At 39.7% G+C, this 20,598-nt stretch overlaps 1 protein-coding gene across 2 annotated transcripts in view; it reads right to left on the bottom strand.

The window, feature by feature from the left end:
• Positions 1-20,598, bottom strand: part of MOB1B (MOB kinase activator 1B) — an 88,577-nt gene that overhangs the window by 32,391 nt on the left and 35,588 nt on the right. Inside the window, exons 2-3 of one of the 2 annotated variants that reach the window (XM_023190233.2) lie at positions 7,981-8,092; positions 879-1,045 (exon numbers count right to left, since the gene is read on the bottom strand). In XM_023190233.2, coding sequence (XP_023046001.1) covers positions 879-1,045; positions 7,981-8,009 — 196 coding nt within the window. In that variant the 5' untranslated portion in view covers positions 8,010-8,092. The remainder of the gene's footprint in view (positions 1-878; positions 1,046-7,980; positions 8,093-20,598) is intronic. The other variant, XM_023190234.2, reaches the window with a different exon arrangement.

Consider the following 20,598-nt stretch of genomic DNA (forward strand, 5'->3'; position numbering starts at 1 on the left):
ACCCTAGAACTTAAAGTATAATAAAAAAAAAAAGAAAAAGAAAAAAAAAAAGCACAATTAGACAAATAACTGAGTGTGCCACTGAAAAAGGCAATTTACCATAGTGGTTGACTCCATAGACTCTGAAATTCTATAGCTGTACATTTGAGCCCAGGCTCTGCCATTTAATAGCTATATGACCTAGGCAAGTTACTAATTATCTCAACTTAATCTTTTAAACCGAAATAATAATCATACCTACATCGTAAGGTTATAAAGATAAAATAAAATCATCCATGTAGAAAGGAGAGTGACGTGTCTATACAGTGTTTGATAAATGAAAAATTATTATTGTAATGAAGATAGTAAATCTATGCTTTGTATTAAAACAGGAAACAAGATTTCATAAAATTCCATATTCAGAAATAAAATAACAAGGACTGGATGTGGTGACTGGTGCCTGTAATTCTAGCACCATGAAAGGCTGAGACAGAAGGATCACTTGAGATCAGGAGTTCAAGACCATCCTAGACAACACAGTTGAGCCCTATCTCTACTAAAACATGTTTGTAAATGAGCCAGGCATGGTGGTATGTGCCTACAGTCCTAGCTATGCTAGAGGCTGAGGGTGGGAGGACTGCTTGAGCCCGGGTGGTGAAGGCTCACCATGCAGTGAGCCATAACTGTGCCACTGTACTCCTGTCTTCCAGCCTGGGTGACTGAGTGAGACCCTGTCTCAAAAAATAATAATAAAGTAACATGAAGGTTAAAGTTAGATTATCACTCTTTTATGGTATTAGCTTGCTAACTAAATCCTAGAATGGATAGCACCAACACTCACCAACAATGAGGCTATTATCCTAATTCATAGTCTACTGAGAAATAGAAAGGCTACTTACTGTTAACTGCAACCCATTCATTTAGATCTTCCCCCTCAGGAAGCATGACAGCCATCCGAAGGTTGCCACTGCCAAGTGTGGCTTCTGCATGTTTTAAGAGCTCATACTGGTGAGAACCCTCTGGAATGTTCTTCTTTGGTTTAAAAGTTTTAGAAGAGCGACTACCACTATGAATAGAAAAGAAAAAAAAAAGGAGTTTAATATTTAAGGCATGACATTCAACAGGGTCATTCACCAAGCATTAGACCTAAACTGTATTGGCTTAAATCCCAGCAATATAATTGCTGTAACTATTGTGCTCTCCATCCAAAACTCCTACAAACTTTCTCTGCTGTCTCTAGTTAACTCACAAAAGAAAAAGTTTTTAAGCTGTAACTAACACCTCTTCTCAATAAATTAATGACTCAGGATTATAAATTGCAATCTAAAAAACAAAAAAAACTTCCATGATAAGTTTTAGTTATTTTATTCCTTTCACTCCTATTCTAAGTCTCTCATTCTAATAAAATAAATTTGTTTTCTTCTTAAAATAAATATACAGTTTGATATCAATAAAACATAAAAATTCTGGAACAAGAAAAAAAAGCTACATGTTCAGTCAGACACAGTGGCTCATGCCTGTAATCCCAGCACTTTGGGAGGCAGAGGCAGGCGGATCACCTGAGGTCAGGAGTTGGAAACCAGCAAAAAACTTAGCCAGGCTTGGTGGCAGGTCCCTGTAATCCCAGCTACTCAGGAGGCTGAGGCAGGAGAATCGCTTGAACTCAGGAGGCGGAGGGTGCAGTGAGCCAAGATTGTGCCACTGCACTCCAGCCTGGGCGGCAGAGTGAGACTCCGTTTCAAAAAAAAAAAGAAAAGAAAAGCTACATGTTTTTCTACCCAATTATAGGAAGTATCAGTAATCAATTTTAGTCCAGAATTCTGGGTAAGCAGTTAAGTAGCTAGACATTCGTATGGCTGGTTTGCTCAAATTTCTGAATGCTTACGCACATACAGAGACACAGACACAAGCACACACAGCAAATGTGTATGTGTATATATACACATAAATATTTTTTAATGGATCAACTGAAACTAGGCTTCAATGTGGTTTTAATAGTTTTTAAGAGAGCCGGGCACCTCTAGTTCCAGCTACTCAAGAGGATGAGGTGGGAGGATCCCTTGAGGTTGTAGTGCACTATGATCACACCTATGAATAGACATACCACTACCACTTGGGCAACAGAGCAAGACCTCCATCTCTGAGAAAAAAAAAAAAGGAGGCGCGAAGCTGAGTGTGGTGGCTCACACTGGTAATCCCAGCTACTCGGGAGGCCAGAGGCAGGAGGATTGCATCAGGCCAGGAGTTCGAGACCAGCCTGGGTAACATAGTGAGACACCCCCCCGCCATCTCTAAAAACATGTTTAAAAATTAAGCCAGGTGTGATGGTGCAGCCTGTAGTCCCAGCTAGGGACTAGGGAGGCTGAAGCCAAAGGATAGCTTAAGACCAAGGAGTTCAAGACTGCAGTGAGCAATAATCACGCCACTCTACTCCAGCCTGGGCAATGAGGCCCATCTCCTTAAGAAAAAAAAAAAAAAAAGAAAGAAAAGAAAAAAAAGAGAGGGGGGATTTTTAAATCTTCTGTTAATGCTAGCAAATTTTTATCAAATTAGGAGTCACCCCCGTCCATTATTCTCTTTCACTTCTTACGAAAAGAAACAGACTGGAAAAAAAGAGGCTAGATAAGTGGGAACTTTAACGTTATTAAATTCACATCATCAAAAACACCTAGGCATTTGAACATATGAATATGAAACAGGAATTCAAAAAAAAAAAAACCACATAAACGATGATTACACTTTCTAAACTCTGTAAAGCTTTTCACTCTACCTCCTCTCAAGTTTTCACCCTCACCCCAATCCCTCCCTCTTTCCCTAACATAAACCAGTAGTTCTCAACCCCTGTCTGCATTATTATAATCATCTGAGGAGCTGTCAAAAAGTATTGAGGATCTTGAAATAAAGTAAGAATCTACTAGTCAACCCGAATATCCAATTCAAATAACAGGTATTTTTCATTGTAAAGTACTTGCATTCTCATTTAAATGTAGGTCTCTCCACAGATGTTTAATTAGAATTAAACTGATGTTCCTCAACTCTAACACACACCCTCTCCTAAAGGATCACTTTAAAAACACTCATCACAGAGCTGGGCACAGTGGCCCACACCTATAATCCCAGCACTTTGGGAGGCCGAGGTGGGCGGATTGCTTGAGCCCAGGCCAATCTGGGCAACACGGCGAAACTGTCTCTACAAAAAATACAGAAATTAACCAAGCCTGGTGGTGCATGCTTGTAACCCCAGCTACTCAGGAGGCTGAGGTGGGAAGATCACTTGAGCCCAGGAAGTCGAAGATACAGTGAACCGAGATCACACCACTGCTTCCCAGCCTGGGTGATACAGCAAAACCCTGTCTAGAAAAATAAAAGTAAAAACTCGACCCAGCACAGTGGCTCTTGCCTGTAATCCCTGCACTTTGGGAGGCCGAGGTGGGAGGATCGCCTGAACGATCTAGGAGTTCAAGACCAACCTGGGCAACACAGTAGGACTCCCTCTCTAAAAAATATATTTAAATTTTTTTTTCAACCAGAGAATCAGAAGCTAAAAGAAAAAAAACTAAAAATAAAAACACTCATTAGATTATGATACATCTCTGCTGAGAACCACTCAGTGACTTTCCAGTGCAAAAGTGTAAATCCAAAGGTCAAATATTAGATATATTCAAACTCTAGACCCACACTAGAGTGCGGAAATTCTTCAGTTTAATGAGACAATGTATTAAACACCAAATTTGCTCCAAGTATCTCTAAAATATAATTATAAAAATACAAATGTTAGGTGTGGCAGTGCATGCCTGTAGTCCCAACTACTGGGAAAGCTGAGGCAGGAGCATTGCTAGAGAGCAGGAGTTTGAGACCAGCCTAGGTAACATAGTGAGGCTCTGCCTCCAAAAAATAAAAATAAAATGAAATTTAAAAATTTATTTATATAAATATAAATGGTAATAATATAAATAGATGCATGCCTACCAAGCTTGAAACTTACTTCATTTTCCTCTTTCTAACCCTTTAACAAAATTTTGCATAAGACACATACTTCACTGGGCGTAGTGGCTCCTGCCTGTAATCCCAGAACTTTGGGAGGCTGAGGCGGATGGATCACCTGAGGTCGGGAGTTCAACAGTCTGGTCAACATGGCAAAACCCTGTCTCTACTAAAAATACAAAAATTAGCCGGGCGTGGAGGTGAGCAACTATAATCCCAGCTACTCCAGAAGTTGAGGTAGGAGAACCACTTGAACCTGGGAGGCGGAGGTTGCAGTGAACAGAGATTGCACCACTGCACTCCAGCCTAGATGACAGAGCGAGACTCTGTCTCCAAAAAAAGAAAATCTGCCAGGCACAATGGCTCACACCTATAACCCTAGCACTTTGGGAGGTTGAGGTGGGTGGATCACGAGGTCAGGAGATCAAGACCAGCCTGGCCAACATGGTGAAACCCTATCTACCAAAAACACAATAATTAGCTGGGCATGGTGGCACACACTGTAATCCCAGCTATTCAGGAGGCTGAGGCAGGAGAATTCCTTGAACCCAGGAGGCGGAGGTTGCAGTTAGCCAAGATCACGTCACTGCACTCCAGACTGGGTGACACAGCAAGACTCCGTCTCAACAAAACAAAAAAAAAAAGAAAGGAAAAGAAAAGAAAAAATAAAATCTGAGTTCAGTTTTGTGAAGGCCAACTTTGACACACATTAGCTATTATCTCGGGCAAATTACCTAACTTTCCAGAGCCTATTTTTTCTTTAGCAGTGAAAGCCTAAAAAAATAACAAAACATGAACACTACCTGTATCATAGGACAGTTGCAAAATGAGAGGATATATGCAACATTTAGTATTTTCATTATCCTTTCTTTTCTTGAACCACAATGACTCACAGAAAGAAATGGTAGTGCAATGCTAAAACCCCAAATCCTACTCTATCCTTCAAGACTGAATGGGGGAAAATATAATTAGTTCAGAAAGAAATAACTGTCATACATCAAATTTAAAAGAAAAAATTTTAAATTTCTGGGTTTTCTTTTTTTGGGGAGCGGGGGGAGGTGCTATGCCCTATGCTGACCACAAGGTTCAAGCGATCTTGGAATAATCTTAGGGTTAGATTGGAAATCAGGAAAACAAGGTTCTACTCCCCATTTTGCAATTTTCTTTTGTTTTCTTATTTAAGTCAGAGTCTTGCTCTGTCAACCAGGCTGAAGTGCAGCGGCGTAATCTTGGCTCATTGAAACTTCCGTCTCCCAAGTTCAAGCGATTCTCCTGCCTCAGCCTCCCAAGTAGCTGGGATTATAGACATGTGCCACCATGTCCAGATAATTTTTGTATTTTCAGTAGAGACAGGGTTTCACCATGTTGTTCAGGCTAGTCTCGAACTCCTGAACTCAAGTGATCAGCCCGCCTTAGTCTCCCAAAGTGCTGGGATGACAGGCATGAGCCATCATGCCCAGCCTGCAATTTTCTTCTTATGTTACTTAAAAAACCACAAATTATCATCTGGGCTTCCACTTTTTTTTATTTTGTTTTTTAAGAGTCCGGAAAATGACTTTTTACAAAAGTGTATCATTTAGGGATTAGATGTTTGTAAATGTTTTTAGTTCCCTGCAGCCTCTTGACTCTTCTCTGTTCCTCATTTCCACATACATTTATACTTTCAAATGCTTTCAAGTCCTGCATCTAATTTTCCTTCTGTCTAACCCATCTGCTTTATTACTGCAGAATACACTAACCACTTAATACTTTTTAAAAATACTCTTTTAAAAATCTTTGTCAGGTTTTTTCAGCTGCTACCTGAATCTTCTCTTACCCGAGTCCACCCAACCGGGAAATGGTGGTGGTCAATAATGCTCCTCATTCCCAGGTCAAAAGACCTCTGACAGGCCAGGCAAGGTAGCTCATGCCTGTAATCTTAGCACTTTGGGAGGCTGAGGCAGGCAGACCACGTAAGGTCGGGAGTTCAAGACCAGCCTGGCCAACATCGTGAAACCTCATCTCTGCTAAAAACACAAAAATTAGCCAGGCATGGTGGCAGACGCCTGTAATCCCAGCTACCCAGGAGGCTGAGTCAGGAGAATCACTTGATCCCAGGAGGTGGAGGTTACAGTGAGCCGAAATCGCACCACTTCACTCCAGGCTGGGCGACAAGGCAAGACTCCATCTCAAAAAAAAAAAAGACCAACTGACAGAGTTTTCAAATTCAAAAGCACAAATACCCAAGCATGTACACAGAAGTCCTCATCAGTGAGTACAAGCTCTTATAGCAACACTGTATGCCCAAATACATATATCTCACATATTTTAAGACATATGAATGCAAATCTTCACAAAAATTTTCAAAAACATAAAGTATGTTGCCCTCTCACCCCACCTACCTCAGAAGAAATTACAGTTTCTAGTATCTGGTTAAAGCATCAGGAAGTTTTGTGCCTGTTTTTGTTTGTTTTTACACAATAGCACCATAATGTAGTGTACTTAATCATGTTTTTCACTTAACATATCCAGAAGACTGTTATATTTAAGATACAAGTAGATCTACTTTATTCTTTCTAAAGACTGAAATAGCATTTCCTTATATAGATTATATCATAATATAGTTTGATCAGTCCTTTATTAAAAACATTTAGGTTGTTTCGTCCAGTCATCTGCTACTACAAACAATACTGCAGTAAGCATCCTTGTGTGTGTGCATATATGAAGGATAAATTCCTAGAACTGCTGGTCTAAAGAGCAGTTACATTTTTAAATTTTATATAGTGCCTGTTTTTTCACCAAATAAATTGTACCCTTTTACAATCCCACTAACAATGTATGGGAGCAGCTATAACATATGAGAGTCTTGAAGGACAGGTAATAGACTACTAATTTCCCTTGTACAGCTTCCAACACAGCATCCTAACTATGGAGAATGTTGTGTTTTGTTTTTTTGTTTGTTTATTTGTTTGTTTGAGATAGGGTCTTGCCCTATTGCCCAGGCAGGAATGCAGGGGCATGATCAATGGTTCAAGTGATCCTCCCACCTCAGCCTCCTGAGTAGCTGTGACTACAGGTATATGCCACCATACCTAGCTAATTTTTTGTATTTTTATTAGAGATGAGGTCTCACTTCGTTGTCCAAGCTGGTCTCGAACTGCTAGGCTCAAGCAATCCTCCCATCTCGGCCTCCCAAAGTGCTGGGAATATAGGCATGAGCCACCATACTCAACCACTATGGAATGCTTTCTAACTAGAATGTGAATGATGTATTACATATTAGAGGTATTATATTAATAATTCATAGCATTACTCCACTGCTTTCCAAATAAACATCCATGATATTCACATTTGTTTTCTCATTCTCACTCGTATTTGAAGGCAAATCAATTTTTAGAGCAGGACAGGGTGATTTGTCTAGTAAACAACTTAGTCCTAGAGATAGCTCTGAATCCGTATCTCTTAGTCTTCCAATTTATCTTTTGCAAATTTCAACATCATTTATTTTCTCTTTGAGACTCTAAAACAGTGGCTCCCAACATTTTTGGCACCAGGGACCAGTTTCACAGAAGACAATTTTTCCACAGGGGTTAGGGGCGTGCAGAGCTCAGGTGGTAATGCTTGTTTGCTGGCTGCTCGCCTCCTGCTGTGAGGCTCAGTTCCCAACAGTGTTTGTTTTTGTTGTATCATCCCTATTTTGTTTTCTGTACCAGATACCTACATATTGACACTGAAGAATATGTAAATTTATTCAAAATTAAAAGCAAATTATTTGTGACATAAATGATTGTAAAATAAATGATTTGTGTTACAAATCATGTATTTGTGTCAACAGCTCCATCTCTTCAAGGTTAGGTGAGTTATTAATCTAATCACAGCTAGCTAAATGGCAGAACCAGGGTCTCGAAGAAGTTACTGTTACTGAGTCTCAGCTTCCTCATCTATAAAATGGAGATAATAATACCTACCTTACTACTGAAACTTATGGTAAGAACTTCACTACTATTAGTTCTCTTTGCTCCGCCTCTAGGTACTAACCTGTCATTCACATCAGTAGCTCCTTCCATAGGTCTAAGTCCAACACTACAGATCAGGTATTCGATAAATACTTGTTAATTGATAGTTCCAGTCAACTTCAGGCTGAGAACTCCTACATCAGGATAATAATGATGATTAATATTAACTAACATTTACTGCAAGCTTTGTACTGAGAATATATATGTGCAATACATCTCATTTAATCCCCATAACTCTGATATACATGCTATTATTTTTCTTTATTTTATGGATGACAAATCGCAGGCTTTAAAGTACTTACATACTCTGCTCAAGATTATAAAAGTGGTAAATTAAGGAGCCAAAATTTAAATCCAGGATTTAAATCTCTAAAGTCCATTCCTTTTTTTTTTTTTGAGACAGAGTCTTTCTCTGTCACCCAGGCTGGTGGGCTGTGACTAAACCTTGGCTCATCCACCTCCTGGGTGTAAGCGATTCTCCTGCCTCAGTCTCCTGAGTAGCTGGGACTACAGGCACCCGCCACCATGCCCAGCTAATTTTTGTATTTTTAGTAGAGACGGGGTTTCGCCATGTTGGCCAGGCTGGTCTCGAACTCCTGACCTCAGGATATCTGCCCGCCTCAGCCTCCCAAAGTGCTGGTATTATAGGCATGAGCCACAGCACCTGGCCTAAAACCCATTCTTTTACCCACTACCCAACATTACTCAATGCTTTACCTTTAGCTTCTACTCAATTATTTCTAACAATTTTCTCCCTTTTTCACCATATTTTACTCAAGTCATTCATGAACAACACAAGGCTAATTTATATCAAGAGTTATTAATAGGCACCTTTTTTTTTCTTATTTTTAAAACATTCTTTTTTTTCTTACCCTTGTCTCCACCCCTTTGTAATTTTATTTGTGTATTTTTCTGAAGACAGGGTCTCACTCTGTCACCTAGGCTGGAGTGCAGTGGCACAAACACAGCTCACTGCAGCCTCGACTTCCTGAGCTCAAACAATCTTTCTACCTTACCTTCCACCTCAGCCTCCCAAGTAGTTGGGACCACAGGTTCATGCCACCATGTCCAGCTAATTTGCTTGTTGTTGTATTTTTCTGTAGGGACGAAGTCTCACTTTGTTGCCCTGGCTGGTCTCCAACTCCTGGGCTCAAGTGATCCTCCCACCTTCACCTCCCAAAGTGCTGGGAATAGATACATCTTAATCTTCAAACCACCTAATTCCCCTCCTCATACCTTCTCTAATTTATATGAATACTCGGCACATACTCTGACAGTAAGGAAAATTAAAATTCCACCCTACACCAATTTCCCCCAAATGTTGCCAAACACATCCACGCTTTCAGAAAGGCAGATATCCATCTGCAAAAAAATGTTAGAAGCTGTCAAAATAGAATGTGTTCTAGAAATAATAAGACTAAAAGCTAAAGGTTAAAAGCTATGAGTATTGAAAAGATAACCTTGTTTGAAGACAGACAGCCGTCTGAACAGACATCTACTTACATTTCTGCCTATAATCCCTTTTAAATCACTATTATTAGTGGCAGGTGGTATTCCTACTATTGTTACTGTTAGGAGAGTAAGAAATCCTTAACACGGTTGGAAAAAAAGAAAGAATGCTATCTGCTATCCGCAGTTCAGAAATTGAGAAATTCTTACAAGATTAAAAAGTTGATGAGACACAGTGACTGAGAAGTCAGAAAACCTAGCTTAGAATATGCCCAGTAGAGGTCTCTATGAAGGTAACAGTGATTCTACTGTGCTCCAAACTCAGAATCCAGACTACGGGAGAGGACCCTGAGGGGATCTCCAGAAGATTATAGGAGAACTTGACCCAGGGTCTTTGCACAAGTGAATCCCAATACCCTTCTGACTGGCCTTTTTCTGAGAAGTAGGCAAACACAGCCTAAGCTGAAGCTCAGAGCATGGTGGAGGGAGGGATTTTAACCACCTCCCCAGCAGGTAGGGGAGCTTGGCAGTCAAAAGAGAAAACCTACTGGCATACCTCTATACAGTAGGCAGCAGTTCCTACTCCTTCCTGTCACCAGAGGCAAGCTCCCATAATCAGACTATTCACCAAGAAGCAAATCAATATCCTCAAACACTCAAGTTGAGCAGACAATCCCAAATCACTAAATATTCCAGGAAAACCACCACCATGAAAGAACTACTCAACAATATATCTAATGCTAACAAAAACCAAGAATATATTAAATATAATCAATATCTTTAGAAATAACAGAGACACTTATATACAAAAACAGGCAATTATGAAAAGAAACAATCAGGGAAGGATGGAGAAGTTGAAGTGCTCCTTAAGGAAGTGGTGTTAAGTCAAGAGATATTAACCGCAGTGAGGGGAATTGAAAAATTAAAGAATTCTGGTAAGATTAAAAAGTTGACTTTTTAATGTAACTGACTGCGGAGATGGTTACTTAAAAACTGTGTTAAACAGTGCACTCTAAATGGGCGATTTGTAAAGTATGTGACTATGTCTAATTAAGCATTTTTTAAGGCACAAAGAAAAATATAACTGACGTTATAAAAGTGAACAGTGGACCATACAAATAGAGTCAACTGATACTGACAAAAGAGGAAAGGCAATTCAATGGGGAAAGGATGATCTTTTCAACAAGTGGTAGTTCTCTACTGCTTGGGACACTGGGACATCCAGAGGCAAAAACATAAATCTAGACACAGATCTTACACCTTTCACAAAAACTAACATGAATTAGATGATAGACGTAAAACTACAACACAGTACTATAAAACTTCTAGAAGAAAATCTATGTGACCTTGTATGTGATGATGAGTGTCTAGACACAAAAAAGCATCTTATGAAAGAAAATATTTATAAATTAGACTTTATTAAAGTTTAAAATTCTCCTCTGTGGCTGGGTACAGTGGTGCACGGCAGTAATCCCAGCACTTTGGGAGGCCAAAGTGGGCAGATCACTTCATCTCAGAAGGTCAAGACCAGCCTGGGCAATATATCAAAATCCTATCTCTACAAAAAATTAGCTGGGTGTGGTGGCACACACCTGTTGCCCCAGCTACTCAGGAGGCTGAAGTGGGAGTCTGGGGGTGTTGAGGCTGCAGTGAGCCAAGACTGTGCCACTGCACTGCAGCCTGGGTGACAGAGTGAGACCCTGCCTCCAAATAAACAAACAAACAAACAAACAAAATTCTGCTCTATGAAAGACACTGTAAAGAAGGTCAAATATCAAGCTACCAACTAGCAGAAAATCCTTGCAGATCACATACATAGTTAAGGACTTATATCCAAAATATACAAAGAGCTATTAAAATTCAACAATAAGAGCCTGAGCAACATAGCGAGACTCCATCTCTGGGGTGGGGGGCGGGGGGGGGGGGCCCGAATCTAGCCAACTAGGGATGCGATGTCTGCAGTCCTAGCTACTCAGGAGGCTGAGGTGGGAGAATCACCCAGGAGTTCAAGGCTGTATGTAGTAGGCTGTGATCACACAACTGCTCTCCAACCTGAGTGACAGAGTGAGACCCTGATTCTAAAAACAAAAACAAAAATCAACAATAAGAAGACCCAATGTCTTGATCCTGCCTTTTCAGAGTCTATGACTCACTTGTCATAACACTCCTGCAAAACTGGTGATATCATCCCCAATTTTTTAGTTGTAAGCTTAGGGAAATTGTGTAATTTGTCTGATATTTCATGGCCAGTTTCAGATCCTGTCTTTCTAACTTACTAGCTAAGAACTTCCTTAAGTTTAAAATGAAAAAACTGAGAATGACATCACCAATTTTGCAGGACTGTTATGATAAATGAGTAAATACATTTGAAGCACCCTAGTTTTGAGGTAGCAGTCACAGAGCAAACGCTCAGTATAATGTGAAAGAAAAATATAATCTTGGAACCCCAAACTAACTAGGCTTAAGAGAAAGGTGGCTGACTAATCAGAGCCTCCCAAGAATGTAACCACTTGCCTCACTGCCTACCCTCCTTCCATTTTTTCCTTCCCCTTCTGTTCGCTCTTCCCCCTTTAAATACTGAAGTTCCCAAAACCCTCCTTGGAAAAAGCACAGGTCACAGATCCTACTGTGACTTGTGTTTCTTTTTCCCAGGCACATCCTCAACCTTGGCAAAATAAACCACTAATTGATTGAGATCTGCCTCAGTCAGTTTTTGGTTTACAACAGGAACTAGCATTTTTTAAATGTACAATAATAAATGACTATATATATATATGTACATTTACATGCACTTATATGTGTATAAACAAAATACCCTTTCTGACTTTATCCTCTTGCCATACTTCCACTAATCCATGAACGGTCAGCTTAAAATATGACCTCCTCCCGCTTATTTGTTTATATTTCTTTTTCCCTCTCCCTCTCTTTCACTAGATTGTGGGTTACTCAGGGATATGAGTCTTGTCTTAGGTATCTTTGCATTCCCAATTCCTAACACAGAAGCTGAAACGTAACAGAATGCATAATAAATGCTTATTATCTCAAATAATGATGTTGAAGAGGCTGGAAAATCTTATTCTTATTGAGAGGAGCCATTGTTACCAATATTAAAGAAAAGGATCAATCTGTCATCTTTATTTTATTCACTATGACAAATCTAAAGGATTCCAATTGTGCAAGAAAAGTAACAGATTGAGGAATATTTCCTGGTCCTGACACCAAAATTTCATTTTCAGTATTATGCCCCTTTACAGTACTGCCATACTTAAACTTTGGTCAAAAAAAAAAAAAAAAAAGAACAAAGAAAAACCAGCTTAGCCAAAGCATTTGCCTGCAAAAGGCGTTCAATGCAATCAGTGACACAGAAGTTGTATGGTCTAAATGCTTTGAAACCAAACTCTTACAATACAGAAGCCAGCCTGATAGGAAAAAACACACACACACAGAAAAAGTTAAAATCAGGTAGTGTCTACTTCTCCTTATCTCATACAATTTTAACTGCACTTTCTTTTTTCACCAAATAATGTCTAGTCATCCCTAGATAATCAGTGCAGGGGTAATCTTCCTCAGGAAGCTTCCCTGATATCCTGAGACAGGTTAAGGATGCCTTCTCTGTGTTCAGACAGGATACTATCATTGTCTATTTTACATAGCACCATGAGATTCTCAAAGGTAAGAAATGTTTCTAAGTCATCACTGCATCTCCAAAACCTATCACAAGGCCTAGGTCAGAAAAGAGCTTCAATGTTGAGCTAACTGACGAAGAATTCCAGGACAAAAATTTGAAAGTACAGCAAATACCTTAGACATTTGTCAAAATCTATATCTTCAGCTTATACAAATAGGCCTAATCATGATAGGTTCAAGTAGCATAGTACATAGTATGCATGCAGAATAATATACGTCTTGTATTGTAACTAAAATTTCAGTAGCACAATGGAACAAACAGAATCCAAGCACAAAATTACAAGGCTATAGAATTTACTTTACCATGAGAGTTTAAAATGCAGGGCCTTGGAAAGGGCCCTAACAAAAATCGCGAAAGCAATCCAACTACAATTGGTTAAAGAATTCTGTTCTGACTTCTGACTTCTGTTTCTGATTCCCTCTCCATCATACTTCCTCCTTGGGTAATCTGATATTCTGGGCATTGAACTAAGGGGAAGTTGAGTTGGGTATATATTTAGGTTTCACAGGATATATGTAGTGCGCAATCACATCCATGTTATGACTAGATAATTGCTAGTCTGGGTACAGGAATGACATGCAGGAATATTCCTACCACCCATTGCACTGCTTTATCTGGTATCATTAACACTAAGGCAGAGGGCCAGGGACATCCAGATATGAGCTCCACATGGTATTGGCACAGAAGTATGTAAAAACACTGCACTTCATACAAAACTTACCAACGGTGAGACAGTATGGATATTTGTCCCTACCCAAATCTCATGTTGAATTGTAATCCCCAATGCTGGAGGTGGGGCCTGGTAGGTATTTGGATCATGGGAGTGGGTCCCTCATGGCTTGGTGCTGTCTATGTGATAGTGAGTGAGTTCTCGTGAGATCTGGTCATTTAAAAGTCTGTTGCATGTCATCACCTACTCTCCCCCTTTCTCTCTCTCCTCTCCACTTCCTCTCTCTCACACTGTCTTGCTCCTACTTTTGCCATGTGACGTGCCTGCTCTCCCTTTTGCCTTCTGCCATGATTGTAAGCTTCTTGAGACCTCCCCAGAAGCTGATGCCATGATGCTTCCTGTACAGCCTGCAGAACCTGAGCCAATTAAACCTCTTTTCTTATAAATTACCCAGTCTCAGGTATTTCCTTATAGCAATGCCAGAACAGCCTAACCCTAGGAGCTGCCCCAAATTTGAAAACAATCTTAAAATATTACAGACACTACCAATAAAACGAGTTGTGAATCTCAAACTTTTCTAAGCTATCAATAATAAACACAATTTGATCAGTCATGCTAGAGAAAAAAGTACACTGTTGACATATGAAGAAGTGGTCAAAAAATCTAAATAAAAAAGTATAAGAGGCTGGGCGCAGTGGCTCACGCCTGTAATCCCAGCACTTTGGGAGGCCAAGGCGGAAGAATCACCTGAGGTCAGGAGTTTGAGACCAGCCTGGCCAACATGGTGAAATGAAACCCAGTCTTCACTAAAAATACAAAACTTAGCCAAGTGTGGTGGCATGTGCCTATAATCCCAGCTACTCAGGAGGCTGGGGCAGGAGAATTGCTTGAACCTGGAAGGCGGAGGTTGAAATGAGCCAAGATCACACCTAGGTGACAGAGAAAGACTCCATCTCAAAAAAAAAAAAAACCAAAAAAACAGTATTAGAGATATCTAGCAGTTGACATAAAAATGTTATTTTTCTATATTTTGTGATGTTAACCTTGTGTTATTAAAATTGTGATGTGATTTTTTCATTCTAAATATTCATTTTGACACCAAATTTTGTATTTATATATTTTTTCATTTTCTCAAAAAGGGAAATGTTTTGATTTTTTTTATTTTGATTGAAAAAGATTTTCCAAAAATCTAGATCTCTATCCACTTGAAGGCTTATTCATGCTACTCACAGAGGGAAAACCAGAAGTTATAGCTTGATTTAACTGATTCCCTCAATTATCAATATATAAACCCATTTAGGTACATGTATAGTCTTCTATTACCATATTTACCAAACTGTGAGAAATGTGTGTTAACTCCTGTCTCTTCTATTACCATGTACAATTCAGAAGCAGGTCCCATGTCTTATTCATTTGGGTATTTGTTCAGAAGCTACTTTCTAATGCAGATCAACAATTGTTGATTTTTTTTTAAGTTACTCTACCTTCAACTACTATCTTTAGAAAAGTTTATCAAAGCTCTTTCACTATTTTATGTCAGATGATTATTCATCATTGTGGGGTAAGAGGAAAACATGGTTAACTATAAGAAATGATGTGAGCTAATCTAAGGATTCAGGTGTTGAGATACTGAATGTCATCCCAGTTCTTTGCTCACCTCAAAGATCATCACAGTTGAAACAGTTGTGCTGTTCAATGGGCAAAACTAGCACCAAGTGCAAAAAGCAGGAACTAGCAAACTACTAGTTCCTCTTCCATAAAATCTAAACCACCCCATTTAGCTAATGGAATCTCTAGAACTATGTGAAATGGGAGTGTATGCTTATACAATATTATGTCAAAAAAAAAAAACCATCAGAAATGACCCTATGGTTTTATTTTTAAAAGGTAAAGTACTTTCTAGGGTGACGGAAATGTTTCAAGTTTAAAAGCAGTGTGGTTTACAAAGAGCATACGCTTGTTTAACTACACGCTTAAGATCTGAGCACTTCATGTTTTGTAAATCATATCTCGATAAAATAAAAATAACTTAGCAATGAACTCCCCGAACCTACTGATATATATTTCTGAGCTACATAAAATGGAAATACCGCCACAATGCTCTTAAACATTTATCTAGTAATTTTTTCTTTGCTGACTTCTTTGCCTCCAGTTCTTTATTTTGAGACTTTCATAATATGACAATATGAACCTTCTCTCTAGAGACAAAAAACACAATATATTAGGCTGGCACGGTAGCTCATGCCTGTAATCCCAACACTCTGGGAGGCTGACACGGGCGGATCACAAGGTCAGGAGATCGAGAGCATCCTGGCTAACACAGTGAAACCCCGTCTCTACCAAAAAAATACAAAAAAACTAGCCAGGCGAGGTGGCGGGCGCCTGTAGTCCCAGCTACTCAGGAGGCTGAGGCAGGAGAATGGCCTAAACCTGGGAGGCGGAGCTTGCAGTGAGCTGAGATCCGGCCACTGCACCCTAGCCTGGGTGACAGAGCGAGACTCCGTCTCAAAAAAAAAAAAAAAAAAACAAAAAAAACACAATATTTTGCATACAGGAATTCAGGGAGGGGGTAAAATCTGTTCATAAACCCAGATACAGAAATCCTATCCTAGTCTGTATCTTTTCTCTGAGGCTATCATAAAAACATCAGTTTCTCTTTAAATTTCTAATTTCTAATTAAATTTCTAATTCACATTTAATTTATAATTCTACAGACATATCTTTTAGATAAAACACACATACATTCAGGATAGGTACAAGTTTTCTTTCAATTAAAAACTACAGTTTAGGTTTATTCTTTTTCTATTAAACAATGACTCTAGCAGAAAGTTTTAATCATATTTATAAAATAATTTATGTTAAAGTTCAAAATCATGGCATGTATGAGAAATTCAATGCATTAAATTCATTCTTAAAAAAATAAAGAAATCCATGCTAATGCCTATAAAAAAACTGATAAAATGTCCTATGAAATAACTACTTATTAAATGGCAATTCCACTTTAATTACATAGAAGATATTGGTAACACGTACACAAAAGTTATGAACTATTTTCTTCTATAAATCTAACTTCAAATGCAGCTGATTTGAGTGTTTGCTTCTTAGGATTTTTGGTTTTTAATAACATAAGAATCATTACTGATTTGGATATCAATTTTAACTAATGTGTAATTAAGGTCAAAGATATTGAGGATTTAAATAGGAGCTGCCAAAGCATGCTTCTGATGTATAACCTGAATAATCTGAAATACTAGCTAAGACTGATAATAATAATTAAATTATAAAACTTACTAAAGCCTTTTACAACTATTAAAACATTCTAATCAAGAGGTTTAAGAAATTTAGAGACAGACTAGATTAAGAAAATGTGGCACATATACACCATGGAATACTATGCAGCCATAAAAAAGGATGAGTTCGTGTCCTTTGTAGGGACATGGATGCAGCTGGAAACCATCATTCTCAGCAAACTATCGCAAGAATATAAACCAAACACCGCATGTTCTCACTCATAGGTGGGAATTGAACAATGAGATCACTTGGACTCTGGAAGGGGAACATCACATACCGGGGCCTATTATGGGGGGGAGGGGGGGAACGGATGGCATTGGGAGTTATACCTGATGTAAATGACGAGTTGATGGGTGCAGCACACCAACTGGCACAAGTATACATATGTAACAAACCTGCACATTGTGTACATGTACCCTAGAACTTAAAGTATAATTAAAAAAAAAAAAAAACCCAAAGGCAAAAACACACACAAAAAAATAAAAATAAAAAAATTAAAATACCAAGTTTGTGATCTCAGTAATTAGCTTTACATTAAAAGATTACATTATCATTTGCATGTTCAAATGTTAATTTTCTCTGAAAAGAAAGATACCAAAGTGTCTCTGAAAAGAAAGACACCAAAGAGAAATGTCACATGGAAGGATAGAAGAGAAGAAGGGAAAGAAGGAAGAAACTTATTGGCTGTGTGCGGTGGCTCACGCCTGTAATCCCAGCACTTTGGGAGGCTGAGGTGGGCGGATCATGAGGTCAGGAGATCAAGACCATCCTGGATAACAGAGTGAAACCCCGTCTCTACTAAAAATACAAAAAATTAGCTGGGCATGGTGGCGGGCGCCTGTAGTCCCAGCTACTCGGGAGGCTGAGGCAGAGAACGGCGTGAACCTGGGAGGCAGAGCTTGCAGTGAGCCGAGATCACGCCACTGCACTCCACCCTAGGCAACAGAGTGAGACTCCGTCTCAAGGAAAATAAAAAAGAAATTTCTTAAGTTGCAGCAGATAAAAGTGACAAAGAGGTGAGCAGAAATTAAAGTATAGTACTGAGAACACATTTTATGTCTAAAAGGGCATCTGGAAATTCAAATTACCTGTTAAGGAACAGCCACTACTACTGTGTCTGTATGGCATAGAAAATAAAAAAAAAAAAAAAAGAAATAGTCAAAGTAGTCAAGAGAGATATGATAGCCAGACACAAAGAGAAAATCAGACAATGTACATGTGGCAAGAGATGTCTACTTCTGCAGTTATAGTAAGACAAAATACTATAGTTAAATTTGGTTAATCAAATCCTAAATTCAAAGCTGAGATACATTAAAAGACCAATTAATATGTAATGCCCTAATATTATTTTTATTATTAAACTGAAAACAAAAACGAAAGGAAACTTGTTCACCCATTTAGAATCAGATTTTAGAGACATTTAACTGATAACAGTGTTGATACACGGACAGAGATTCATCTTTAATCGTCTAGGACATCTAATACTGGCAAGACATCACCATGTTAAGCACTGTGGGAAGCTAGCAAAACACATAACAAATATTCCTTGCAGTTCGAATCTGGTGGTTTGTTTTGTTTTCTGACATGGGATCTCACTCCGTCCTCACCCAGGCTAGAGTGCAGTGGCATGATTTCAGCTCATTGCAACCGCCACCTCCCAGTGGTATGGAAAGGAGGCAGAAAAGTGTTGGCTAGATAGAGGAAGGTGGGTCCCTGGAGAGGGTTCCATCCCTGGGCCTGTGCCCATGGACCTACGTGAGGGCAGACACTCCTGCCTTCATGCCCAAATGCTGCATTTCTCAAGACCACCTTGGCCCACCATGGCCCCATCCTGTGCCTATAAAAATCCCCAAGACCCTAACAGTGAGACACAAGTGGCTAGACGTGGAGAGGAACACATCAGCAGAAGAAGACACAAGCGGCTGGGTGTCAAGAGGCCATCAAGTGGAGCACGCCAGCAGAAGAGCAAACCAACAGACGCCGGCACTGGGCAGGCCATAAACCAGCAGAAAGATGCAAAATCTGGCCAGGGGAGTCGGAGGAAAGACTGGGCCACAGCGTGGCCGGACTCCAGGGGAAAACCATCTCCCCCTGGCTCCTCCATCTTCTGAGAGCTACTTCCACTCAATAAAACCTTCCATTCATTCTCCAAGCCCACCTGTGATCCAATTCTCCTGTATACCAAGGCAAGAACTCCAGGATAGAGAAAACGCTCTGTCCTTGTTAGGCAGGGGGTCTCAATGAGCTGATGGCTAAACTAAAAGAGCACCCTGTAACACACGCCCACTGGGGCTTCAGCACTGTATGCTCCACGTAGAGGTTTGAGCAGCAGGGCACCAAAGAAGCGAGCCACCCCCCCACCGCGCACCCTTCAAGGGGGACAAGGGAACCTTTCCCATTTTACCAGGTTCAAGAGATCCTCCCAATCCTCCTGCCTCAGCTGGGATTACAGGTGTGTGCCACCATGCCCGGATAATTTTGTATTTTTAGTAGAGATGGGGTTTTGCCATGTTGGCCAGGCTGGTCTCGAACTTCTGACTTCTAGTGATCCACCCACCTCGGCCTCCCAAAGTGCTGGGATAATAGGCATGAGCCACCACGCCTGGCCCCTTGCAGTTCAAATTTGGATTAATCTGTTTTCTTGCAAAAATGAGAGTTGCTGAAGAGTCAAATTTGGAAAAAGGAAATATCAAATTCGTTGAAAAAAGGAATTTAAGAATATCTACTAATACACTGCAGTGATTCAACACAATAACACAATTTCCTTTCACTTAGACACAACACAATTGCGAATGCTTAACAGAACATAACAATAAAATGGATCAGTACTTAGAAGAAAACTATTGAAGATGTTGGGCTGAAAACATACACTAGCCTTCATTTCCTACTCAAAGTCATAATAAAGTGAAGTTTTTTAAAATCATAATCTCATACAAATAAAAAGAAGGAAAGAGAAGACAACAAAATTTTGGAAATTAAAAAGTAGATGAATAACTGATTTAATGTCCCTAAGAAAACCCAATCCTAGGCTGGGCGCGGTGGTTCACACCTGTAATCACAGGCCAAGATCACCTGAGGTCAGAAGTTCGAGACTACCCTGGCCAACATGGTGAAACCCCATCTCTACTAAAAACACTAAAATTAGCCAGGCGTGCTGGCAGGCGCCTGTAATCCCAGCTACTTGGGAGGCTGAAGCAGGAGGATCACTTGCACCTGGGAGATGGAGGCTGTGGTGAACAAAGACCGTGCCACTGCACTCCAGCCTGGGCAACAAGAGCAAAACTCCACCTCAAAAAAAAAAGAAAACACCCAATCCTAAAATTAAAACCAATCCAATTTACATCATAGATCCCACAAAAAATCCAGGAATTAGTGACACCTCTAGATGTAGAATACTTTGGAAAAGCAAGTAAACATAGAACAGGATTTTTACCACTCTGTTTAAAAAGCAGTTGCAACTCCAGATCCCCTAAACAATCTACACAGTGGGCTTCTGTACCACCCCAGCCCCAAGGAAAAACTGAAAGCTGAAGGTTTATTCT

The sequence above is a fragment of the Piliocolobus tephrosceles genome, chromosome 3 (genome assembly GCF_002776525.5).
Source record: "Piliocolobus tephrosceles isolate RC106 chromosome 3, ASM277652v3, whole genome shotgun sequence".
In the NCBI taxonomy this organism is placed as follows: Eukaryota; Metazoa; Chordata; class Mammalia; order Primates; family Cercopithecidae; genus Piliocolobus; species Piliocolobus tephrosceles.